This window comes from Girardinichthys multiradiatus, chromosome 10, assembly GCF_021462225.1.
Source record: "Girardinichthys multiradiatus isolate DD_20200921_A chromosome 10, DD_fGirMul_XY1, whole genome shotgun sequence".
Lineage (NCBI taxonomy): Eukaryota > Metazoa > Chordata > Actinopteri > Cyprinodontiformes > Goodeidae > Girardinichthys > Girardinichthys multiradiatus.
The window spans coordinates 22,376,693-22,403,607 of NC_061803.1; the positions used below are offsets into that span (position 1 = coordinate 22,376,693).

Genomic DNA, 26,915 nt, shown 5'->3' on the forward strand with positions numbered 1-26,915 from the left:
ATAATATGAAAGAGAGAGAGAGACAGACAAGAGTAGGTAGTTTATTATCGATCAACCAGCAAAAATTAAACATCAGCCATAGATTGTGAGGAAATCTTTGGGAGCAAATAATGGAATTAATGTTTCAGTTTGTTAAAAATAAACCTAATAGGTAATAGCGTCTACTCATAATGCATAAAAGGAAGAAAAAACAATATATATCGACTAACAAACAATAACTACACTACTTATACCGCTTATGAATAAAAGGAAAATCAGCTGAAATAAATAATAACAAAGAATAACACGATTTATTAAACGGTAATGGTCATTTGGATCTTGTTAGAATAAACTGGAGAGTTTTCCATTAGGGTTTAAAACATTTATTCTAGATTTAAGGTCCTGTTCAAACTGGACACCAACATGCAGCCTAAAGCCCTGGGCACACGACAACGATCCAATGAAAATGGGATTGTTTTTCCGTTTCTGTCAACACATCGACATGTCAGCGTTTTAATTATGATCTCCATGCACACCACATTATTAGAAATGTAAAAACTACATAATTGCCCTGCCACACCACTAGTTGGCTGTATGTTCTTTGAAACTTACAAACATTCGCATACATGTAAACACTCCCAACTTAAAAAAAAAAAAAGAGCACTTTGTTGTTGACCATTGTTGTATTCAAAAGAGCCAGCAGCATAAACAGTACTCTGCAATCCACCATTGTTATGGATGACTTCTTCTGTGGGTTTTAAACTGGTTGGCATTCATGATGCTGTGCGCGTTCATATTAATTTCTACTGATTGCACTCATATTGGGCATGTGCCAGGCCTTTCCCCCTACAGGAAGATTCTGGGTTTCCTGTCTACATGAAAACAGAGACCAGGACATTTTCAAAAAGTTACATCCTGGAACCCATTTTCAAATCAGGCCATTTTCTGAAAAGGTGAGTGCCGTTGTCGTGTACACGGACAGTAGAAACGTGACAAAACTTTTCCATTTTCACCAGAAAATGTTGTGTAAACAGGGCCTCAGTGATCCAATTGTATACAGAGGGCAATAAATACAGGTGGATGTGCACTCAAGATGCATTAAAAATGGTTTTCCTCACACCCTCCATTCTGGCACACACTGTACCATGACTGGAATACTGTAAAGACAGGACTTTGTTGACAAATTTTGCATGTTTGAATATTTATTAGTGTAGAAAAACCCAAAACTCACCAGTCTGGACTTTGTTGCCCAGCTGATATCAGGGCATTACACAGGAAAAGGAATTTCTCTCCAACATGTATTTTTTGTTTTGTTTTTGGTGCTAATTAAAGCAACGGTTATCACCCCATTATAAAATGACTTCTTTAAAAGCATGAAATCATTTCTACAGAGGGCAAAGTGCCTAAACGAATAAAGTTGCTCAAATGAGCCGTAAGCCATTTGACTGCTGAGCTGCTTCAAGAGTTAAAATCTGTGTGCTGATGCTGAGCTTCAGTCTCACTTTTCCTTCATTCTGTTCAATTAACCAGGTGATTAGTCCCCGTCTATGTTGTAGATCTGGAAATCCAAATGGTTGGAACTAATCTCTGTACAGGCTTTTTACTTTCTGGACCTGGATTACCCACCTCTGGTATTTAGTAAGCACTGATTACAGTTGTGGAGACAGTTGATAATAAAAAATGTTCATTTTGAAGTTATTTCAACATAGATTATCGAGTGTATGATATGACTTAAATATTCCATGGAGTCAAAATTGCCATAAAAATCAGTATGGGTCCCATCCATTTTAAATATGCACTGCAGACCCTGGGTTGTGATCCAGAGCAGCGTTGAACAAAAAACCCCTAACAGCTACTGATAAAAACCAAGTCATTTTTTTTATGTTTCTAAACGTAGTAATGCTCACTGTGCTTCCTGCTTTGTTTCCCCTGATAAATGTTTATGCAAACATTCAGAGGCACATTTATGCAAATCTTTTTCAGCTTTTGTGTTTTGCAACAAATACCAAAGTTAATTGAACAAAAAAGTATAAAAATCTAAAATAAAAAAAAATATTAAGCTTTTTCGAAGAAAATTTCATTTTTTAAGAGATCATCTACATCCCAATGCATCTAAAAGTGGATTATTTCCCTCCCATTCCGACTGTCTTCAGTATTTTGGATTTTGAACTGCGGGTGATCCAAGCAAAATAGATCATAGTTTAAAATAACATTTAAATTTACTTTTGGGAGTGATGATGAAGAACATGCTCAGAACAGGTGTGACAACACAAAGCAATCATGTTACATATTAAATTATAGCAGTTAATGAAAAAAATATATGGTTAAATGAGTCGAGTATTATAATATTCATTACTTGCAGCCCTCGTGAACAACCATGTGTCTCTTCAGATTTCCATGTTGTGAAAATCCTTTACTGCAAACGCTACACACAAACGGTTTCTCCCCTGAATGGACTCTCAAGTGATTTTGAAGCTGACACTTTTGATTAAATCTGCTTTTACAGATATCACAACCAAACGGTCTCTCCTCTGTGTGGACTCTCACATGTCGCCCTAACTGGATTTCGTTCACAAAACGCTTACTACAATCGCTACAGCTAAATGGTGCGGTGTGAACTTCCATGTGGCTTTTAAGATAATTTTGCTTTGAAAACCCTTTACCACAAACACTACAAATAAACCGTTTTTCTCCAGTGTGAACACTCATGTGTCTTTTTAAAGTCCCTTGTTGTGAAAACCCTTTACTGCAGATATCACAAATAAACTGCTTCTCTCCTGTGTGAACATGCATGTGTCTCTTCAGATTTTCTTGCAGTGAAAATCCCTTACTGCAAACACTGCAAACAAATGGTGTCTCTCCAGTGTGAACACGCATGTGATTCTTTAAATGAATTTGTTGTGAAAATCCTTTACTGCAAACACTACAAATAAATGCTTTCTCTCCTGTATGAACACTCATGTGTCTCCTCAGATCTCCATGTCTATAAAATCCTTTACTACAAAAACTACAAATGAATGGTTTTTCTCCTGTATGAACATGCATGTGACTCTTTAGATTTTGTCGTAATGAAAACCCTTTACTGCAAACACTACAAATATATGGTTTTTCTCCAGTGTGAGAACACATGTGTCTCTTTAGATTCTCTTGTAATGCAAATCCTTTACTGCAAACACTACAAACAAATGGTTTCTCTCCTGTGTGAAGACACATGTGAGTCTTTAGACTCTTCTGTAGAGAAAATCCTTTCCCACAAACACTACAAACAAATGTTTTCTCTGCAGTGTGGATCATTGTGTGCTTCTTGAGTGTCTCCTTTCTTTTAAATCTTGTACTACAAACATCACAGGAAAAAGGTTTATCTTCTGAATGGACCTTCAAGTGAGTTTTAAGATTCGTCTTTGCATGGAACCTTCGACCACAATCATCACATTTAAATGGTCTCTCCCCAGTGTGGAGTCTCATATGTATTTGAAGGCAATGCTTTTCTTTAAATCCTTTACCACAAAGATCACAGCTATGTTCTCTTTTTCCAGTGTGAATCATCATGTGTAATTTAACATGAGTCTTACTTTTAAATCTTTTGCCACAAACACTGCAACTAAATGGCCTTTCTCCTGCATAGACTCTAATCTGAGCAGTAAGTTTGGAACACAGTTTAGACCTTTTACCTCTTTTGTGAACAGTCATCTTACTTTGTTGGGAAGAACACAATGATTCTGAGTTCCTGGCTGATTCTGGTCCTCTACTGTCCTCTCCATGAGGTTCTGTTTCCATCTGTACAGCTATGCTGCTTGTTGAAGCTTCAGTCTCTTTGCTGTATTCAGTTTTGATCTGATAAAGTTCAGAAAACTGGGGTTTCTCTTCATCTTCTTTCTTCACAGTAAGTTGCTCTTCCTCCTGACTGATCCAACGTTCCTCCTCTTCTTCCTTTATGTGGAGGTGTTCTGGGTGCTGTAGCTCCAAACTGGAGCTCCAGTCGTTGGGAACCTCTTCTTTAATCCCAAACATTTCATGGTCTGCGAACAATGAAACACACATGGAAATTAATCATTCAATGATAATAGTAATAATAATAAAAAATGTAAATCATGCATCAAAAAGGTTTGCATTCCTTTTTTTTAATCTAAGAGACCAAACCATTCAGTGGTAATAAAAGCAGATGTGTTTAAAAGTTTTTTTTTCAGACGTAATAAAAGAAATTGCTTAAAATTACAAACATTTTAGAAAGATAAACATAAATGTAACAGATTTAGCCAAAGAATCCTTATTGTGGTGGAGGGGTTTAAGTATCCCGATGGTGTTGGCTTCTGATAGAACCTTAAGGAAAGGAATGCGACCAAGAGCAGTTTAAAGATCAATAAAGACCACAAAACTAGGCAAACCTTGTTTAGACTAGAAACTCAGAAGCCAGCCGGTGAGGTAGATAAAACCCCAGGTGACAGGGAGCTGAAGGGAGCCAACACAACCGGGAGCTTAGGCCAACTGGATGACAATTGTACGTGGCATTGTACTAGAACCTTGCCAACAGTTCACCACCACCCTGCCCCCTTTTCTAACAGATTTTCCACACTCAGCAAAACAAGTGCCGGTAAATGCAAACTTCAACATCAAAAAAATAATTGACATCCTATCTGAAACTGCTGGCTAAGGATAAGCATGAATACAGTTATATTGCTATCTAAACAGGAAGTAATGACATCTGGTTATGCCACCAAATTGGTTACCAAAATTAATATTATTTTGGTGTCACAGGGAGAGGTCACAAGGGCAGTGAGTTCAATATGTGATACCTGCCATCAGTGTTGAAGCGTGCTCTTTCTCGAGATGAAGAGAAAGACACAGGAATCAAGACCATGAAGAGCACTCTCCTCGAGGTTGTAAATAAGCGCTTCTCTCATAATGAGACAGAGCCACTCTACTGCATTGCCACTTTAGTGGATCCTATATACAAAGACAGGCAAGTCCTCCTTTTTACTTTGCCAGAATTAATTATAATTTGAGTTTGGATTAATAAAGTATTAAAGTAATAAAAGTATTTTTGAATTGAATTAATATTGTTAGTTATTATTTATAGGTATTTTCCAAGTCCAGCTAACCAGATGTGTGTCCAAGACTCGCTCTTTTAGATTGTGGAGAAGGTCTGCAAAGCCAGCAGCAACATGCCAAATGAAGAGCCAGTGAGGAAGCCCCACATGAAAGCCCTGCAACAACAAGCAGCAAACTAGGAACCTTCTTTATGTTAATGGACAAGAAGCATAACAGCTTATCTGCTGACTTGATGGAGAAGCTCGTCTTTTTGGAAAAAAAGAGTAACTTGCTTTTTTTTTTTTAAACGATCATTTCCAAGTTCAGTTATTTATGTAAAATTTATACCACAAATAAATATTATTATTTGTTATTTATGAACCAACTCAAAGTGTACAAGTTTAGGATTTAATTCAAATGATCTCTAATAGAATGTAGGGCCTTACAGTAATGTTTTGTTTTTGTATTTCTGCTAGTTTAAGTACATCCTCTCTTCTCACTAACCTGCATAGAAGTATGTCTGTATAGTCCTTATATACGTGCTAAATTATGTCTCCGTTGACCCAGCTGCTAATGCTAACTATGTAGGCACCATTAGTTCTCGTGTCTACAACATGGCTTGTTCTGCTTTTGACATGTTCATTCATTTATTTTTATTGTGCTTTAATATCTGAATTATTTCTGTTTCTCTATTGATATTAGCACTATGCACTCTTCCTTCTTATTACAACAGATTTGAAAGAGTAAAATACCAGTGCCACACAAAGGACAAGCAAACATAGCCAGAGCCTTGCTGGACCTTCGCAATGTGCATGAACCAGAAATCTTTTCATTGCAGTTAACTGGTGTTGTATTGTGTTTGACCTACGATGCAACTGTTTATTAGGAGCACTACCACAAAGTTATGAAATATGCTGTTGTAGATGACACCTTGCGCCGGGGGTCTTTCTGCATGGAGTTTGCATGTTCTCCCCATGCATGCGTGGGCTCTCACCGGGTACTCCGGCTCCCTCCAACAGTCCAAAGACATGCCTGTCAGGTTATTTGGTCTCTATAAATTGCCCTTAGGTGTGTGAATGAGTGTGTGCATGGTTGTTTGTGTGTTGCCCTGCGATGGACTGGTGAACTGTCCAGGGTGTACCCCACCACCTGCCCATAGTTTGCTGGAGATAGGCACCAGCTTCCCCGCGACCCACTATGGGAGAAGCGGTATAGAAAATGACTGACTGACTGTCAATCTCACACAAAGAAAACCTAATACCATTAGCAAGTGCACAAAATAAGTAACTACAAAATGTAGAAGTGTAAATGTACATGTGCACATTTCTTCTTGTTGCACCACATGTGCTTGAAAAAAAAAAAGGTTAAAAGTGCCCAAAGACTTCAAGGACCGTAGTTTCTCTACAGTGTAGGCACTTTTTCTGTGAATTACATAATTCACAATGCTTACACAGGTGACTGCTGGGAGCGAATCCAACTCGCTGACATTTTGCATTTGTCCACTTCAAATGGATCTACACCAATAACAGCAATATTTGCTTCGTACCTTTTTAAAGGACACAACATTGAAAGTGTCTTTGTAATGCACTGCAGCACTTAAAAAAAGCCGTAGCTCACAGAAAGAAATTAACAAAAGCAACGGTAATGCAGCTTTTAATGCATTTACTATGTAACATCGTGAACAGGTATACTATCGACATGGCACATTTCTGGAGTCACTGACTTCCGGTCCGGTCTTGTGGGAACTATCTACAATATTAAGAAGCACATTTGCCAGAGGAGGTCGTATAGAAATGTAATTTTATTATTTACAAATTATAACCCATGACTAAAGGTTGAAAGAAAAGAAAAAGGATACCATGTCAGCTTTCTGAATTACAGGCAGGCAGGGGGCGCTTTGTTTAATAACATTCTAAACCAGTTGATCAAACATAAATTCAGCTTTTCAGATGCACAAACATTTACCCCAAAACACAAACAATGTTGGGACCCCAGCCATGGGTTACAAAATGAAAGGCCAGTAAGAACTTTTCTGGAACTTTCAAAATAAATCGCATTAACCTACTTCCAGCACAGCCAGAAACGGGGTAACAGCGGACTTCCCGTGACGTCACTGTCCAAATAAAATCACCGCTTTTGCAACAAGCTGACCTCTTCCATGCAGGTCCCCAGAGGAACTGGACGGAGGGACACAGCGCGCTAATGTCTCTTTGCTGGCAAACAGACATAACTCTTCAAACTGGATCCAAGAGTGTCATACGATCACGTGATCATATGCACTAAGTTAAGTAGGAATTAATTGCTGTTTGTGTATCCGGTATTCATTCAGGAACGTGATAATTAAGGTACAAGCGTTGCTTGACTTTCTCTCTGAGGTCTACAGAATCAAACTGTGTTCCAGAGAGTTCCCAGCAGAGTGAACGCCGAGTGAAGCAGTTTTCCCGATCTGAAGGAAGGACAACGGGGCCACATCACCATGGTTACAGCAGTAACGTGCAGTTCGGCCTGCTAACAGAACGAGCCGCACCCCCCTTCACAGCTACGGAGGTTAGCTGAAAGTTAACCCTTTGTTCACTGTGGATATTTTCTTCAACTTCATCGCCCGGACAACTTTTCCTCAGCACGGTTCACCTGAGAGGTTGCATTTTGGGCAGAGAGATGTAGTTTAGAATGAAATAATCTAAACATTTTTCGTTTTATGACGTTTGGTTTTGTTTGTGTTGAAAACTCAGCCATCTTAGTGCTGACAGATTATCTGCTCAACACATGTGGTCAGTTTGTGTTCTGTGTTTGTGTTTTTTTAAAGTTAAGACAAACTTTATTTAAAGGGTGATTTTAAACACAGAAGATTGATCATAATGCGCCATCCACACTTATGCATTTTAACCCTTTTATTAATGGTATTTTAAAGGTGTGTGTTTGATTCTGATGATAAGCTATAAACTTCTTTTGTTAGCGCCAACCGCTAACAGCTAAGAACACGTGCTTACCTGCTAAAGATCATTTACCCAAAAACGTTGTTAGTTTTCAATCTAGAAAATAATATTTCCCTAAATATTATTTTACTAAACTTGATAACTAAGTAACACAATTAAGCCCATTTCTCAATTTGGAGCTTATTCAAAATAATATTTCTTTAAATATTATTTTAACAAATAAAGGCAGCTAATTAAACACCGTTGAGAATTAGTCATCCAGAAGGTTGGTTTTATTCAGCAGATCATTCTTCAAAATTTTATTTTATTAAAATAATATTTTATTTGATCTTGCATTGTGAATGGTTGTCTAAAGGTATGCCAATTATTGCCTAAGTTGGTTCCAAGACTAACTTAAATTCAATTCCAGATTCTTCAAGATAATCCTTGGTTCTCAAACATAAACATTGCATGGTAATGTTGCATCACTCTTTTGGTCATGATTTTCAACCATCTTTGATCAACTTGTTTATATTGTATATAGCCTATTAGTCAGAATCAGAATCAGAATCAGAAAAGCTTTATTGCCAAGTACGTTTTTGGACATACAAGGAATTTGTTTTGGCGTAGTCGGTGCAATACAGTACAAATTAAACAGTATAAACATATCTACAATATAATATAAATATATGTGCACAGTTTAAAGTGAGTGAGAGTAAATATAGAGCAGTATTGGGTGCGAGAGCAATACAACAGTGCAGGTGATCATTGTGCAAGTAAAGCAGGAGTCCAAGCTGAGCGTTAATGTAACGCATAGAGTTGCAGGTTACAGGTGTCCTGTCAGCAAAAAAAAGGGTGTGGGGGAAAGGGAGAGTGTCAGGGTGGTTTCTGGGCTTTGTTAACCAGGCTGGTGGCAGATGGGAAAAAACTGTTCTTGTGGCGTGAGGTTTTGGTCCGGATGGACCGCAGCCTCCGGCCAGAGGGGAGAGTTTCAAAGAGTCTGTGACCAGGGTGGGAGGGATCAGCCAGAATCTTCCCTGCCCGCTTCAGGGTCCTGGAGGTGTACAGTTCCTGGAGCGACAGTAGACTGCAGCCAATCACCTTCTCAGCAGACCGAATGACACGCTGCAGCCTGCCCTTATCCTTGGCTGTAGCAGCGGCGTACCAGATGGTGATGGAGGAGGTGAGGATGGACTCAATGATGGCTGTGTAGAAGTGCACCATCATAGTCTTAGGCAGGTTGAATTTCTTCAGCTGCCGCAGGAAGAACATCCTCTGCTGGGCTTTCTTGATGAGGGCGCTGATGTTTGGCTCCCAATTGAGATCCTGGGAGATGATGGTTCCCAGGAAGCGGAAAAATTCCAGTGTCAATTGTGGAGTCACAGAGGGTGATGGGGGCAGGTGGGGCTGGGTTCTGCCTGAAGTCCACAACCATCTCCACTGTCTTTAGAGCGTTGAGCTCAAGGTTGTTCTGGCTGCACCAGTCCAACAGATGGTCCACCTCCCATCTGTACGCGGACTCTTCACCATCAGAGATGAGTCCGATCAGGGTTTTGTCGTCCGCAAACTTCAGATGCTTGACAGACTGGTGACAGGAGGTGCAGCATCCCTATTCTTTAATTCTGCTTGGTAGTTTAGTTTGATTGTTTTAGTGTAGTCAGGTACATGTATGTACCTGACTGTTGTGAAGTGCCTTGAGACAACATGTGTTGTGAATTGGCGCTATATAAATAAAACTGAATTGAATTTTAGCATTCAGTTTTATTTATATAGCGCCAATTCACAACACATGTTGTCTCAAGGCACTTGAGACAACATGTGTTGTGAATTGAATTTTAGCATGGGGCTGCACGGTGGCGCAGTTGGTAGCACTGTTGCCTTGCAGCAAGAAGGTCCTGGGTTCAATTCCCAACCAGAGGTCTTTCTGCATGGAGTTTGCATGTTCTCCCCGTGCATGCGCGGGTTCTCACCGGGTACTTCGGCTTCCTCCCACAGTCCAAAGACATGCCTGTTAGGTTAATTGGTCTTTCTAAATTGCCCTTAGGTGTATGAATGAGTGTGTGCATGGTTGTTTGTGTGTTGCCCTGCGATGGACTGGCGACCTGTCCAGGGTGTACCCTGCCTCTCGCCCACAGACTGCTGGAGATAGGCACCAGCTCCCCCGCGACCCACTATGGAATAAGCGGTAGAAAATGACTGACTGAATTTTAGCATAGTAAAGAGTTTGTTGATTGAAATATGTTTGACTATGAGTTGACTTATTTTTGTTAATAAATTCCTGCATTTTAAGAAATTGTGTGAATTCATTCTGTGTGTGTGCAGAGTTTTGCTGTTCAATAATGCCAGAGCTTGGCTCATCCCTTTCAATTTTGTCCTAATGCCACCACCTTATTGGGCTGGTATTCACAGGACAACCCTTAACAGACCAAAATATTATTTAATAAAATATTAAAGTATTAATATTAAATAAGATATTCATATTCATAATCACAACAACAATAATGAAACAGTGTTTGGTTGGGAAATGTATTGACGGTCCCGCATCGAACCAGCAGGAAGAGGGAACGGGTGGAGAGCAGTTGTCCATAATCAGACTACTTTTATCATCTCAAACGGGAGGAACCAGAGCATAAATATCCAATATCCAACCTAAAACTAACTTTACCGCGATTAGAGGTCCACGGTTTTGTGCTTTAAAGTCTTTAGCCCCTTTTCCATTGCCTGTAGAAAGCCCCAGGCTTTGTAAAGCCCAGGTCACATTTTGATACAAATTTATCCGGGTATTTTCACTTTCCCGGGGCTTTACTTTCACGGACTTTCACGGGTAAATGGTCCTATTCTGGAGATGGTCTTTTCAGCTTTCCCCGAGATTTGTTAAAGGGACAGGGTTGTGTGTGGCGAGGCATGGCACCAGCAGCTTTAGTGAAGATAGAGGTTATTATACAAATTAATAGTTTTTACACCATTAATTTGACACAAAAAGTAGTTTTAAGATGTTTTAAGTGAGAAAGTACACCTCAAAACTTCACCTGTTCATCCAGAATAATCCTACATTTAAACATTTTTTTCTGAGTTTTCAGAACAGCGGCGCACCGATTACAGGCTGGTCTGGCTGCTAAGCTAAGATAAGATAACTGGGCGGCTGGACTGGGACTTCCCCACTAACTGCTACCTGATCTCTGCCTGGCACTTTGGGATTTCCCACTATCTGTTTGTGGCGGCTGAAAGTGAATATAAAGCGTTTAGAAAGTGTGTGGATACAGATTATTATTATTTTATATTAAACCTGGCCTGATTTAAACGAAGGCCCATCTCACTCAATGGAGAAGCTCCGTTTTCAAGGAATATGTTGGTTTTCTAAGTCCTTCAAAGATTATGCTACTTAAGAACTAGATTTGTGTTGATAAGGTTTATCAATTTTGTTTCATAGGAATCTGGCTGCAACAATGATTGTGTTGGTATAAATCAGTCAACTCCTGATTTAAATGTTCTTATCCCTTAAAATAAAGGCAGAAGAGTAGCAACCATCTTTTAGTTAGAATTATTGATTAGCCCATAGCTCACTATTAGTGCGCAAAAACATCTCTTGCTTTCAGTTGTGTATCACCCAGGATCAGGACATTACTCTGAATGCTTACATCAATTTTGGATTTTCTTTTTAAATTAGTGTTAATAAAGTCATTATATAAGATATTAACATTCATCAGGAAACTGAAACTGTTCACAATCCTACCCTCAACTTTCAAAATATAGGTATGTGAAAAGCACACATGGTTATAAGTACCTGCGGTTCTATGGGGAAGTGACAAGAAAGATCTGATGTTTTGAGTTTTATAGAATCAGTAGTGACTATAAGCTACACCTTGCTAGTACTGGGCAGAACCCCTACTTCCTTCAAAACTGCCTTAATTCTTTGTGGCATGCATTGAACAGGCTGTTGAAAACATGGATATGCAGATGATTAGCCATAATGCCAATCTCCCATTTTACCAGATCCTAAGGGGATGCCCAGTTTGTAGTAAAAATCCAAAAGTGTGCCACAAAAACCAACCCAGAAGAGTTGATGTGTAGCTTAGATAGGATTCTGACCCTTTCATCCGAATGTTGTCGCAGAAATCAGGACTCATTAGACCAACTAACCTATTTTACAATATGTTATTGTCCTTTTTTTTAAGCCCTGTTGATGTTATTCTGCGATAAGAACAACAGGGTATTCAACTGCATGTTAACAGTATGTTCACAATAGAACGACAGAGCTTTGTCCATTTTCTTGATCCTACACTAAACAAACAGCAACAAAACCATTAAAAGAAAAATGTATCGAACCTTTCAGCAGAGATACTTAACTGAGTGCTGATACTAAACATCTAAGACGTCTTACTCAGAATATTCATATTGTTGTGTTCTTCAGATTTTGTGGCTAACAACACAAATATATACACCACCAGGAGGTGAAGTTGAATATAAACACCATTCTTAAAACACTGGAATATGTTTGACAGTGATCCATCATTGAAACTTGTCATCGTATGTGTCCCCTTTGATTGCATTTAATAGTTCTAGCAGTTTAAAAGGCTGATTAGCTCTAGTAACAAAACTATTAAACAATAGATCTCAGCTTACTAATGTGTACATAGTGCTCCAATTAATCAGATACAGATACATCAGATGTTTTTATACATCAACAGAAAGGTAACAAATAACCCATTAAGCCCCAAATTAGGAAGCTAATACATGTGGCATATTTAATAAGCAGCTTGGTTTATATGAAACAACCACACAAAGCTTCAAAGATTTGCATTTGTATTTATGGGGCAGCTGTGGCTACAATGTAGCTTACCCCTGTCAGTGTGTGAATGTGTGTATGAATAGGTGGATGACAGATTGTATTGTAAAACGTTTTGCGATCTCTGGGGACTTGATAAAGCGCTATACAAGTGAGGGCTATTTACCATCAACATAAAACTGACATATGAATGCGTGAACTGGATTTTGGGATTGCCACTGACCCTCAAGGACTGCAGTTTGATGCCACTACCTTTTTCTTTCTTGTTTCTTTTAATGTATTGATGCCAAAGATCTGGCAGCAAGATTTATTTTAATGGTTTATTAAATCTGACTATTTATATTAATATTGTGGATCTTTTGCATGTTTTTGTGAGTGGTTTAAGCAATGTAATGCTTCGTTTAAACTGTGGTCATTCATTTACATAGATGTATCGACTTGTTTGAGGTCTGGATAATAAACATGGTACTGAACACTAGGCTTATAATGTGATTCAGGTCTGTCTTGAATGATAATTGATATTAATTTCATTGCTGTGTTCAATGTGACCCTGACAGAGACACAGATAGTCCTGAAATGTTGATCTACATTAACTTTGTACAATAAAGGCAAAATGTGGATGAGTAAGCTCCAGCACTTGTTTGAATCCTTCATGTTTGTGCTCAGCTCATACATGCACTTTCAAACTTAATCCATTATTGTAATTTCAGGTGTCTGCTGTCACTTGAGTCAGATATCAGAAGGTTTTCCATTCCCCCGAACCAACAATGAAGTTTTACATGTTTGAAATATGTTTTACATCTTAAATGTCTGCTTAGATTGTAGAACAATCATAATCTTATTATTTGTTTAAGAACTGGACATGTTAGAAGTTTGCCTCTGCTGCAATGACTACTGGGATATTCACACATATGTTTATCGCTTTGGTTGTTTCCGCATTCAAGCAGCCCTTTCATAACTTCCAATCAAAGTTAATTTTCTCAAATCCAGACAAATATGTGTCACTTACTGAGATCTTTGCTGTCCTGGGTCTGCTCCAGTTCTGATGTGGATGCTGCAGATATTGAGGGCACCACACTGAACCCACCGAGGTCTTCTGCTTCAACCTTCATCATCTTCGACATCCTCAATCAACTTGGGATTCTCCTTTTCACAGTCTTTGTTAGCAACCTTCACATGTTCTAGTGGGTTAAGGTTTCAGCCATATTATCTGTATCTTCTGTTTTTTCTGCTGGAATCAAACTGGAATCACAGACAAACCAGCATCTGAATAAATAAAGAGAAAATGTAAACCGTAGCAGAGCTGAAGCGATGCTGCCGAGCGGAGAGTCTGATACCTTGGTCAGAAGTTCCGGTTCCCCTCTGTCCCCACTCTCTCGGTTCTCAGCTGAGTAACAAAGATTAGAGCAGATGTCCACAGACGATGTTGTCTTCCCCGCAAAGTCTCACAAACCTGTGGACCCGTCTTGTAGCACAAACCCACGCTAACACTTCAGAAACGCTTAGATGTCTGCTGTTAGCTGCTTTAGCTCCATGGTGGCTAGCGGTCCATTCACTTTGCTAATAACGACTAGTTCCATTCTATACTCCAAAATTAAGCTACAATTAATGACAGCTATAAGGGATATTCTCATGGAGGCTTTTGAGTTGACAGTCTAAGACATCAATCACACAAACTTTAAGCTGCTATTGTTTCTGGATTTAGCACTGCTACATCTGGCTGCTTCCTCCTCGCTGACCGATCAATTATGAGCCAAGCTCTGATTTGATAAACCGCCTCCGTTGGCCACTAATAGCTTTTCAGAGAAAAAATTATATGAATGGACAGAGTAGAGACCTTAGTAGTCACTAAGCGACCTGCCCCGGAAGCACGATCCGTAACCTCAGCTCATTTGCGCATGCACAAACAAAATTACTTCCGGATCACTGTTGAACGTTTTCTTTTTATTTAATATATACAAATCTTATAGACTTTTGTACGACTGAACATAAGTTTGAATAGAAATTTAACAATATATCAATGAACAGCAACATAGAACACGAACACTTAAAGTCACACGAATAAAATTAAAGCAGAATATAGTACAATAAAATCATAAATATCAGCTGGGGCCATATAAAAAAAAAAATCTCAATAAAGACATTGCTTTCTGTGAGTTGCACAGTTTCAAAGATTCTCAACAAAGCCAGCTCATTAAGAAACGCAGGAGACCTTGGTTTAGTTTTGGAAAATGTACGCTTTTGAACAAAAAACTGGTGTAAAATAAACAGATTGTTTATAAAGAACTCTTTTGTCCTCCATTATTACACCAAATTCAACTGCTCTATACAGGGTGGGCCATTTATATGGATACACCTTTATACAATGGGAATGGTTGGTCATATTAACTTCCTGTTTGTGGCACATTGTGCTTGGTTTTAACATAACTTTATTCTTTCACGAGTTATTTACAAGTTTCTCTTTGTTTACAGCCATTGACATGTCGCCGAGGTTAACAAAGATAGTGGGGCCATTCTTCATCAATGGAAACCTCAAGGCTACTGGATATGCGAAATTGCTACATGATGTTGTGTTTCCCTCTTTATGCACTGAAGCTGGCACGTTCCCTGAGTTTTTCCAGCAAGATGGTGCACCACCACATTATGGGTGTCAGGTCCGAGTATTCCTAGATGAACAGTTTCCTGGAAAGTGGATTGGTCGTCGTGGGCCAGTTGAATGGCCCCCAAGGTCTCCCGATCTGACCCCCTTAGACTTTTATCTTTGGGGTCATCTGAAGGCAATGGTCTATGCTGTGAAGATACGAGATGTGCAGCACCTGAGACAACGGATACTGGAAGCCTGTGCTAGCATTTCTCCTGCGGTGTTGCTATCAGTGTGTGAAGAGTGGAAGAAGAGGGTTGCATTGACAATCCAACACAATGGGCAGCACATTGAACACATTTTATAAGTGGTCAGAAACTTGTAAATAACTCATGAAATAATAAAGCTATGTTAAAACCAAGCACACCATTGTTTTTCTTGCGAAATTCCCAATAGGTTTGATGTGTTACATGACCCTCTTCCTATTGAAAAAACAAAAGTTGGATTCAAAATGGCCACCACCCATCTTGAAAAGTTTCCCCCCTCACATATACTAATCTGCCACAAACAGGAAGTTAATATGACCAACCATTCCCATTTTATTAAGGTGTATCCATATAAATGGCCCACCTTGTAGTATAATGGGGACAGATCATGGAAAATCCACTTTTTTAGCCTTTAAATACATTTTGTTGTGTACTTGGAGCCTCTAGAGCAGAAAAGTTTAATTTAGTCTCTCCAGGTGTTGAGGAGATATCTTTATATTGTTTGGAACATATTTGTCAGTCCGTTCATTTTTGTCTTTCATCTGTTACGTTTTTCCAACTGTTACGTCACATGGTCATGGACTTCCGGCTGAACAATTTTACATATCCGCCATATTTATTTCCCTCTGATTTTGTAGTCCAAGCTCAAGTATGCCTACACTGCAAGAGGATAGGTTCAGTTTGGTTGTTGGGTGTATTAACCCACACAATTCATTACACCATCCCCCAGCATCAGAACCTCTTCGGAGTTCCTGATTAAATTTAATTTTTTATGGAAATGTTCCCATATCAGTGGGGAGATTCCTATTTCCCCCACTTTATTCCCCCATTCAAGAAGGTTTTGCTGAAATACTTCATCTGATTAAGGGGTCAGTTCTTTCTGTCTATGGAAAAGACGGACTCAGCAAAGCAGTAAGCTGCAAATAATGCTAAAATAACAAACTTTATTTTAAACATGAATTTATTGTGTTGATATGACGTCCTTCCCCATTGTTTTGATAGCAGTAGCATCGTGCCTTCAGCTTATCTTAGCCGTGTGCTGCTTTTAGCTCTTTGAAGACATAACTGTACTGTGTTTTGAATAGTATTACAGAAACAGTTTTGCATTGTTTTAGCCGTTTTGTCTAACCCTAACCCTTTCTGCAGCGCTACAGAATTGTTATAAAACTACAAAAATGGGCGAACTGGTTAAAATGGAGCGAACTTTGACCTGGCAGGGGGTGGGGCGTGAAATGCCTCAGTAGCATTTAAAGAGACAGCACCAAAACGAGTTGCTCTCAGATGCACCTCAGAACAGGGGTAAAAGAGGAGCCTGTGGACCTACAATAACAGGTTCTGACCAAAACAGTGCAGTTCCACTTTATATATATCACAACTAAATGACCTAAGGGTGAAAAGGAAGGATTTAAAAGCATGATATGATAATTGCAAGAATAGATGTAATTACCATTTAAGGTAATTACATCAATCTTGTTTATAGTCGTAGAAATAAATTACTTCATTAAATATTGTCTTTTAAGGGAGGATGGAAAACATTATTTGGACAATACAGATTTGATGTTACTGTTATTTCTTATCCATAAATAGGCACTTTAAACAAAGAACTGTCAAGGTATTGTCACAGTATATAATGACACTTTAACAAAGTAAATAAGCTCTTGTGGGAATGCGTTAATTACATCATAGTATTTTTGACTGTTACAAATGAGATTTTATTTACTACTAAAATCTGCAAAATCCAGTAAGGTACCTCTGCTATCCATTAAATGTAATACAATACCATATCCCCCGTTCCAACTAATCTTCATAAAAGAAAGACTTCCTTATTGGAGGTTTAGTTTCACTTTAAACGGATATTTAAAAAATCTTATTTCTTCGGTTTTAATTTCAATGGATTACCAAATATATTTTTTCATCACAACACCCCGCTGTTTTAAATTCTTTAACATTACTCCATTTAGTTCATTGGAAAAATTTCTTAACCCACTTTAAACAACAACAACAATTATAAAGAATCTTATACGTACAAACACAGCTTTTAAAAATGTTTATTACATAGGTTAACATATTTCCCACGAGTACTCTGTATACACTGTTTAGTAGAACACAGTTTATAGGTAACAAAAAATAACAGAGGTGAGTGTAAAACGTTGAAGTGAATATTTGCTACCAGAAAGTATCAAAAGTTACATCAGTATCTGGTAAACACACTTTACTTTGCAGCAATGTCTGGTTGGGATCACTTTAGTTCAACTATTTGGAATCATGTTCCTTACAGTATTTTAATGACAGTTCCATGTATCAGAACTGATTTTATGCGACACTAAAGGCCTTTATTTTTTCAATTTTTCCGACAGTAGGCAGACAGGAAATAGGAGGAGAGAGAGGCGGAAGACATTCGGCAAAGGTCTCCGGGTCTCAAACCCGGGACAGCCCAATATTCTCTAAAGATGGCAAACAATTTTAATGAAGAGCTCCAAAGCACAGCTGCTTATTTCTATAAGTGTTTTTGAAGGAACGCAATATTTCTTACTTCACTCCTACAATTAATATATAATAAAGATATCGAAATAATGATAAAAAATGTGAGCAAAGAGAGACAAAATTATGTAGCTTAAAAAAAAACAGAAAACAAATTTGCAAAAAATATTATAAATCAAAACCTCAGAAGCTGAACCATTTGGCGGTGGGTTACCAGACATGAAGAAGCATTCAACAACATTAGGAGAGCTGGAGAGAGAAGAAACAATTTATTTGAATAATTGCAGAATAATACAAAAAATCAGGCACATTTTAGAGTTAAACCAAGGAATTTAAATAATTTTTTTAACAATTTAATCTACCTAATTTACACACACACACACGATTTATCCCTAGGGGCGAAAAAACCCAGTTCAAAAGGCCACAACAAACTTAAAATAAAGGCATGAATCTTAAAATAATACACCCTTTTGTAAGGGTGTATTAAAGTGACAAAATTCATGCAACAATTCTTAGAAATCAGCATTTACTTAAATAAAAAGAACTACCGTATTTTCTGCACTATAAGGCGCACTTAAAAACCTTTAATTTTCTCAAAAAATGACAGTGCGCCTTGTAATCCGGAGCGCCTTATATATGGATCAATTGGTTAATTGGTTAATCCATACTGGTTGTACACGGCGCTCTGTCAAAATGTTTCAGTACGACTGGTAAACTACAAAGCCGCACCGCTTGCAGCATTACGGCTACCGTAGTCAGGGGCGTCGGCGAAGTAATAGCGGTAAACACCTGTACTGTGCTTACTCCTAGTCTAACACCACTTGTGTGTGTGTATAACGTTTGAATGTACTGTTGCAGGAATTGCCTGAACTATATGTGATTAGAAGCTCAGTGTGTGGGGTGTAGGTTTCATGTGTGTGTATGGAAGATGTTGACATTACTCCTCCGGACAGAGGTGGCGCTGTGTGCTGCCGTAGCTGAGAATCAAGAGTGAAGGAGTGACGTCGGTATTATTGTGTGTGTGGGGTGGGTAGAGACGGCGACCGGAGCAGCAGTGTATGAGTCTGTAAGCCCTGTGTTTTTACGTGCTGCAAAGTCATTAAAAAGAACCCCGAATCTCGTCAACAACTCAGTGTTTTGATGCTGTTTCTTCATGCTCAACTCAGCAACGTATGAGTGAGGGAGTTAACCCCGAGGAAACTAGTAACTTCGGCCCTGGAGAAAGCGTCTCCCCTGTGTCATCAGACTACGGTCAGGGGACAGAAACAGGAAAGGTTAACAGTACTAACGTTTGATTTAGTGCATCAAACTGTTTCTTTTACGTGTTTACTGAATCAGGGAAAAGTTCCCTTTCACGTTTTAACTAACGTTTGATTTCAACTTCAACTTCATAGACTCCAATGCATTCCTAACGTGTGGTTGGCTCTATTCAATAGATTTCTATGTAGAGGAGACCTTACCATGAGAGTGAATGGAGTTATCAGAATGCTGGTTTGTAGTGTATTAATAAAGTTTGACTGACTGACTTATCTGACTGTTTTGTTGACATTCTCTTTAGCACAGCTCCATCTAGTGGATGCATAACGCAACCCCAGTCAAACGTTTGACTGCAGTAGCTTCTATTCTATGCGCCTTATAATCCGGTGCGCCCTATATATGAAAACAGTTCTAAAATAGGCCATTCATTGAAGGTGCGCCTTATAATCTGGTGCGCCTTATAGTGCGGAAAATACGGTATGTTGAATTTATCCTTGAATTTAACATTCTTTATTGATCAGATCTTGAGGTTTCTAATTGTTAGACTAAGCATCTTTTAGATCTTTATTTTATTTTTTAATGTAACCACTGTTAACAATCTTGTCTTTTTTGTCCTGATTTTACATCCATCAAAGTTTGGTCAACATCTAAAACAAAGTGTTTAAAAAGAAATGAGTTTTGACTGGGAAACACTGTTCTTAGGGACGACAAGTAAAATAACCAAAGTTATTTACATTATTTACAGTCCATTAGAAAACGAAACCTTGTAACTGAATCTCAATCATCAATCCAAATTATTCACCACCGTGCAACTCTCCAACCCATTTGCTGTTGTCAAATGCCTCCTGGAACATGTCTGTAAACTTCCAGGGAATATTTGTGTCAGTGCACACCTGCCAGAAGAATAAGGTTTTTGTTTGAGTGTTGTTAGGATTTAACATCAGCTCAAAAGTTACAGTTACTAATATTGTCTGTTTACATATTTACAGGGGCACTCAGAGATTACTTCGCCAACACAGATCTGACATGTTTGTGTGGCAGGATATCCAGCAGATCCCAAATTAAAGGGGCAGATTTGAACCACCTAAAAACCTCCTCCTGATTAATGCCATCATCACAGTCCTCCACACAGCAATGATGCGCTTAGACAAGAGATACACAAATGTGAGAATGTTTTTCCTAGACAATCCTTTAGCATTTAAGACAACTGTAGGTTACTCAGAAAACCCCTCAACCTGGGCCACAGCAAAACACCGTGGGCATGGATTGAGAAGTTTCAACTAAACTGCCGACAAACAGACAAAATGGGTTCACAACCATCCTCCAGCTTAAAGGTTATCTCTGTGCTCGCTCGAAAAAAATAATAACCTGTCTGCTAAGCTGCAAACTATTTAGAACTGCTCCCCTCAGTGCTTTATATGTTGGCACACCGTGCAGTAAAACAGTGACCAAAAATCTCTTAAACACCAATTTTAATATGCAGGAAAAAAAGTTATTTGATTACCTGTGCCTGCACAAGATGGGATTTCCAGATACATTCAGAAAAACAACAATCATAATAACAGTCCAATATGTTGGTAGTGTGATGGCATGGGGCTGCTTGGCGTTCAGGACCCGGAAGGCTTGCCATAATTGATGGAACCATGAAGCCTGCACTCTACCAAAAACCCCAAAGGAGAATGTCCCACTTCCAGTTCATGACTTTGAGTTCAAACACATTTGAGTTATTGAGCTGAACACTGATTCAGTTCCCACCAGCAAATCCACCTGTGACTAGCTCAGAAAAAATTGTTTTGATTGGCCTAATCAGAGATGGGATTCAAACAAACATATAAAAACAGCCAATTTACCATTTTTTTTATTTTAAAACTCATGTAAAATGTGCCTGTTTGGGGTAAAATAATGTAATTTAGCTCTGACCAGTGGCCTTAGAAAGCAGAGATGGATTACATTAACCCCTGTGAACCTCCATGTGTTTCTTCAGATTTCCAAGTCGGGAAAATGCTTTACTGCAAACGGTGCACACAAATGGTTTCTCTCCTGAATGGACTCTCATGTGATTTTCAAGCTGACACTTTTGATAAAATCTGGTTTTACAGACGTCACACCCAAATGGCCTCTCCTCTGAGTGGACTCTCACATGTCGCTCTAACTGCATTTCATTTACAAAACATTTACTACAGTCACCACAGCTATATGGTGCGGTGTGAACCTCCATGTGGTTTTTTAGATGATGTTTTAGTGCAAATCCTTTACTACAAACATTGCAAATAAACCGTTTCTCTCCTGTGTGAACATGCATGTGTCTCTTTAGGGTCTCTTGGCGTGAAAATCTTTTCCTACAAACACTACAAACAAAGGGTTTCTCTGCAGTGTGGATCCTCATGTGCTTTTTTATGTTTTCCTTTCGTTTAAATCTGGTACCGCATACATCACAGGAAAATGGTTTTTCTACTGAATGGACTTTCAGGTGTGTTTTAAGTTTTGCTTTTTCGTGAAACCTTCGACCACAGTTATCACACGCAAATGGTTTCTCTCCAGTGTGGAGTCTTATATGTGTCCGCAGAGAACTTTTTTCTTTAAACCCTTTTCCACAAAAATCACAGATATGTTCGATATTTCCATTGTGTGTCATCAAGTGTAATTTAACTGAAGTCAAATGTTTTAATCTCTTACCACAGATTTTGCAACCAAATGGCTTCTCTCCTGCATGGACTCCAATCTGAGCCATTAGTGTTGAATTCAATTTACCTTTTTTCGGGACCAACATCTTACTTTGTTGAGAAGAACCTGATGGATCTGAGTTGGTGTCAGGTTCTGCTCCCCCACAGTCATCTCCATTATGTTCTGTTTCCATTTGTTTAGCTGAGCTGCCGGTTGGAGCTTCTGTCTCTCTGTTGTCTTCATTTTGGGTTTGATGAAGTTCTGATAACTGAGGTTTCTCTTTATTTTCACTCTGCTGCTCTTCATCACGGATCACCACTTTGTTCTCTTCCTCCTTTATGACGGGGGGATCTGGTTCCTGTTGGTCCAAACTGGGGCTCCAGTCAAGGGGAACCTCTTCTTTAATCACAACAATCTGTTGGACTGGTAACAAAGATACACAAAATATCAATTAAATATAAATATATATATGCTCTCTCTCACTCTATATATATATATATATATATATATAGAGAGAGAGAGAGAGTGAGAGATCTATATATATTGATATAATAAATAAAGAATAAATAAGATAAATTCATGTTTCATCAAAACCACATATGAATTTCAAGATATCTTATTTTTAAGATATTTTGTAAAAATCCTAATAATAAAAAACTAAAAATTTTGAATGATTAGATCTTTGATATATAGCTGCAATTAAGTGGCTTACCAATTTCTACAGTTAATAAGCAACTATTTGGTACTAAGATCAGCTCTGTTTCATAATCAATACAACAGTTTGTACATTTATTTTTCAGCAGGTCCAGTTTAAAACACTGATCTGAGAGGGTCAAGAGGCTCAAAAGCTGTGAAATGGACCTTTATAAAAATTTATTTTTAAATCAGTAATCTGATGGTGGCCCTAAAACCAGAAGGATCAATAAAATGGTCATAAATGTATGTTTTTTCGCTTTGCAAAATCAACCCTAGAGGGGAGGATTTAAGCATAAGCCCTTTATTCAGCTGATTTTTGTCAGATTTTTCCCATTTATTGAATAATAACTTGGGTCTCTTTTTCCATAGTGACAAACTGGGTAAAAATGCTAATAATGAATTCCATGGTTTTCTTAATCATTATAGACTGTGTAGGACCCCCGCATATACAACTAAGCAGGAAGTACTGACTGTTTCCTAAAACAAAACATGACCTGCTTTTAATGGGCTCCTGTTCAAAATCACTGGCCACACTGGTCTCTAATACATTGTCTTTTAGGTTTTTCTCTGCTCTGCTCTGCTCTGCTCTGTTTTGGTACTGGACTGATCCGAAGTTCTTTCTGCTGTTGGATTATGTGAGAGGTTATTTGATGGACTACTGACCTCTCCAAGGTGAACTCTACTTCTGCTGCAATGACTGCTGTGGTATTTACACACATATATAGAACTCTGATTATATCTACAGTCTAGCAGCTCGATTCTAATTTTCAGTTGAAGATAATTTGCTTCAATCCAGAAACACAAATGCGTGTCACTTACTGAGATTTTTGCTGTCTACAGTCTGCTCCAGTTCTGATGTGGATGCTGCAGGTATGGGGGACACCACACTGAGCCCCCCAGGGTCCTCTGCTTCAACCTTCATCATTTCAGACATTCTCGCTTTACTTCGGATTCTCCTTTTCACAGTCCTGAGTTTCCAACCTTCACATGTTCTCTTAGGTCAATGTTTTAGCCACACAACCTGCATATTGGGTTTTTCTGCTGAAACTGAAACCAGAGACAAACATCTGATCAAATCAAGGGTGTTATCATAAAATGTAATCCGTAGCAGCGCTGAAGCGATGCTGCAGAGCGGAGTCTGATACCTTGGTCAGAAGTTCTGTGTCCACTAAATGTTTCCAGTCTTTAGCTGAACAACAAGGATTAGAGGAGGTGTTCACAGTCGACGTGGTCTTCCTCCACAGTCTGACAAATTCAGAGTGTGGACTCTTCCTGCAGGATTAAACCATGAACTTTTAAAAGCTTTAATCTCGGAAGCACTGATCAGGTCTCTGTCGTTAGCTGCTTTAGCTCCACGGCGGCTAACAGTCCAGTCACTTTGCTAATAAAAGCTAATTACACCCTGTACTACAAACCACCGACTAGATATAATCAAGACGGCTTAAAACAAACATTTAGAAGCGATATCTTTGTGAAGACTGACGAGTAGAGGGTCTTAGATATACATATCACACTTGTTTTACATAAACTTTAAGACGTTTTGTTTTTTTCTGTCGTACCTAGCTACTAGCTAACATTACTACATCCGGTTTCCGCCTCCTCATTGACCAATCAATGATAACTAAATCTCAGATGTGAAAAGCAACATCCTCTTTTAGCTGCCTTCTAATTTATTAGAATCAATGTCAAAATAAAAATTGCAATCATGTTCCAATGAGTATCTGTGTAGATAGTGGTCGTTATTTCAATGCCAACGTTATACCGCAGGCAGCACAGTTTTAAATCCTGATGGCTGTACAGATAAAAGCTCCATAAACATCCCAGGAGTCAACAGACTCAATCACTCATTCATTTACTCCAGTGGTTTCCAAACTTAACGGCATTTTTTAAAAGGAAAACTAATATCACAAAAAATGTATTGTGAATGTTTTTTTTACCAGGTCAGCACTGTTGTAAAATGGGAGTTTTTGCTCTTTCTTCCCTGTGCGTCACCGGGTCCGTTTCTTACGGTGGCCGTGGGGTGCAAAACACTTTTACAAGTACCGAAACAAATTTACATTTCAGAAAACAAATTTACATTTCAGAAAACACTTTTACATTTCAGAAAACAAATTTACATTTCAGAAAACACTTTTACATTTCAGAAAACAAATTTACATTTCAGAAAACAAATTTACATTTTGGAAAACAAATTTACATTTCAGAAAACAAATTTACATTTCAGAAAACACTTTTACATTTCAGAAAACAATTTAACAAGATGCGAAACAAATTTACATTTCAGAAAACAAATTTACATTTCAGAAAACAAATTTACATTTCAGAAAACAATTTAACAAGATGCGAAACAAATTTACATTTCAGAAAACACTTTTACATTTCAGAAAACAATTTAACAAGATGCGAAACAAATTTACATTTCAGAAAACAAATTTACATTTCAGAAAACAAATTTATATTTCAGAAAACAATTTACCAAGATGTGAAACAAATTTACATTTCAGAAAACAAATTTACATTTCAGAAAACAAATTTACATTTCAGAAAATCAACCGGAAAGGGAATGTACCAACGCCGAGGCTGACCCGGAAGTCAGCCTCAGGGCTGCATCCTTCGAAGGCCGTATTTGTAGGCCGATTACGTTACAGCGCGGCGACGAAGGCTGTCCCAATTCATGAATCATTCCGAGCAAATGCTGCCGACAAATGTGTCCTTATTTTGCCCGATTTGAAGGATGGGTTGTGAGTATCCTTAGTGGCCCATCATTTCCCATCATTCATTGCGGGTCGAAGCGGATTGGTCAAGCAGGGGAAGCCATGGCGGACCATAGCAACAAAAGCTGTGAGTAAATTGTGGAAAATTACACTTTCTGTGACACAAATTAAGTTCTACAATGTTTTTAGTGCGGGAATATAACTATGTAGACGTGAAATATCTGCTTGATTTATCAAGACATCGCTTAATTTCAAATGTGCTCCGACGTGTTCGGAGTTTTCCGTTACCGGCGTAGTAACCGGCTCGCCTCGCCAGCCCTACAGGCGGTGAGGTGAGCTAGCCCGGTAGAGATCTGACCGGACTATCGGCACTAAGCTCCCGCTGGCAGTCATCACAGTGAACGTTTAACACAAGTGATTTCTAACAGTTTATGTTATTATTTTAATTGTTACTTAAAATCGATTTAACATTTCAGGTGATATTAAGGTTAACCAGAATAAATGAACAGTTTTATGTAATCCAACTGTATCGCTGGAGAGTGTGATTGAGAATAAATAAGCTTTTCAATATAAGAAATGTGCTATATGTTTTAAAAGTTTATTTATAATTCAGTTAGCATTATAATTTCTGATTCCAGGTACAATCCAGAAACAATCATGTTCAGGTAAAAAAGATGTTTGATTTAACTAGCCAATAAACAAAGAGATAGCAACTTTATGGCTAATGTATGTTGACATATTTTATATATATATATATATATATATATATATATATATATATATATATTATAAACAACAACTTTAAATTTTAAGATAGATGGGAATTATAAGGTATTTGATCCCCTCTGCCTGTTCTTAGATAATTATATAATAATGCAGTGTTTTTGGTGTATTAGTATCTACTTGCTTTGATCACTTAAAATATCCAGAATCATGCCTTAAAAATAATGTGTTTTTCCATCTCCATTCTTCCCTTTTCTAGACCAGACCCCTTTACTGCAGGATCAACCTGAGTGTCCCAGTCCTGAAACGCTTCTTCAACCAGGAGGACACCAGGCCTGATTTTCAGCTGAGCAGGGAGTCTCTGGCAGTGCTGCTTAATCTTTTGCACCAGGATAGGCAACATGGATGGGTGCTACTATTGAGACCTTGGTTTTTCTTTTCTTGGTGGCAAGTGGCACATCCTACAGAGTGGTCTGCAGAGTGTTTGGGATGCCTCGCTCTACTGTCCATCGCATCGTCCACAGAGTTACAGAGGAGATCGTGGCTATTCGTCACCAGGTCATCTACCTTCTAAAGACCCCTGAGGACTTAAGGCAGTGTCCCATGAGTTTGCAGGGCTGGCACGCCAGAGTTTTTCTTAAAGCTGTGGGTGCAATTGACGGCTGCCATATCCACTTCAGGTGTCCAAGCAGCCCTGATGGTCAGTGCTACAGGAACAGGAAACTCTTCCCTTCCATAATCCTGCTGGCAGTTTCTGAGAGCCATTTTATTGACACGTATGTGGGCTGGCCTGGGTCAGTGCATGACTCTAGGGTGCTCCGCCAC

The 26,915-nt window shown here is 38.6% G+C and overlaps 2 protein-coding genes across 4 annotated transcripts; both read right to left on the reverse strand.

Moving 5' to 3' along the window:
* Positions 1-27: 27 nt before the first annotated feature.
* On the reverse strand, positions 28-14,163 carry LOC124874726 (gastrula zinc finger protein XlCGF57.1-like). Of its 2 annotated transcripts, none has more exons than XM_047376207.1 (3): positions 14,046-14,163; positions 13,718-13,950; positions 28-3,998 (listed from the first exon to the last, which is right to left on the reverse strand). In XM_047376207.1, exons 2-3 carry the CDS (start codon positions 13,830-13,832, stop codon positions 2,332-2,334), a joined length of 1,782 nt encoding a protein of 593 aa, XP_047232163.1. In that variant the 5' UTR covers positions 13,833-13,950; positions 14,046-14,163; the 3' UTR covers positions 28-2,331. The 2 variants fall into 2 exon arrangements, with proteins under 2 accessions (XP_047232163.1, XP_047232164.1); XM_047376208.1 differs by having other exon boundaries at positions 13,718-13,974.
* Positions 14,164-20,748: 6,585 nt separating this feature from the next.
* On the reverse strand, positions 20,749-24,685 carry LOC124874745 (oocyte zinc finger protein XlCOF6.1-like). Of its 2 annotated transcripts, XM_047376237.1 has the most exons (4): positions 24,591-24,685; positions 23,799-23,925; positions 23,473-23,700; positions 20,749-22,380 (listed from the first exon to the last, which is right to left on the reverse strand). In XM_047376237.1, exons 3-4 carry the CDS (start codon positions 23,585-23,587, stop codon positions 21,245-21,247), a joined length of 1,251 nt encoding a protein of 416 aa, XP_047232193.1. In that variant the 5' UTR covers positions 23,588-23,700; positions 23,799-23,925; positions 24,591-24,685; the 3' UTR covers positions 20,749-21,244. The 2 variants fall into 2 exon arrangements, with proteins under 2 accessions (XP_047232193.1, XP_047232192.1); XM_047376236.1 differs by lacking the exon at positions 24,591-24,685 and having other exon boundaries at positions 23,799-24,247.
* Between the last annotated feature and the right edge of the window lie 2,230 nt (positions 24,686-26,915).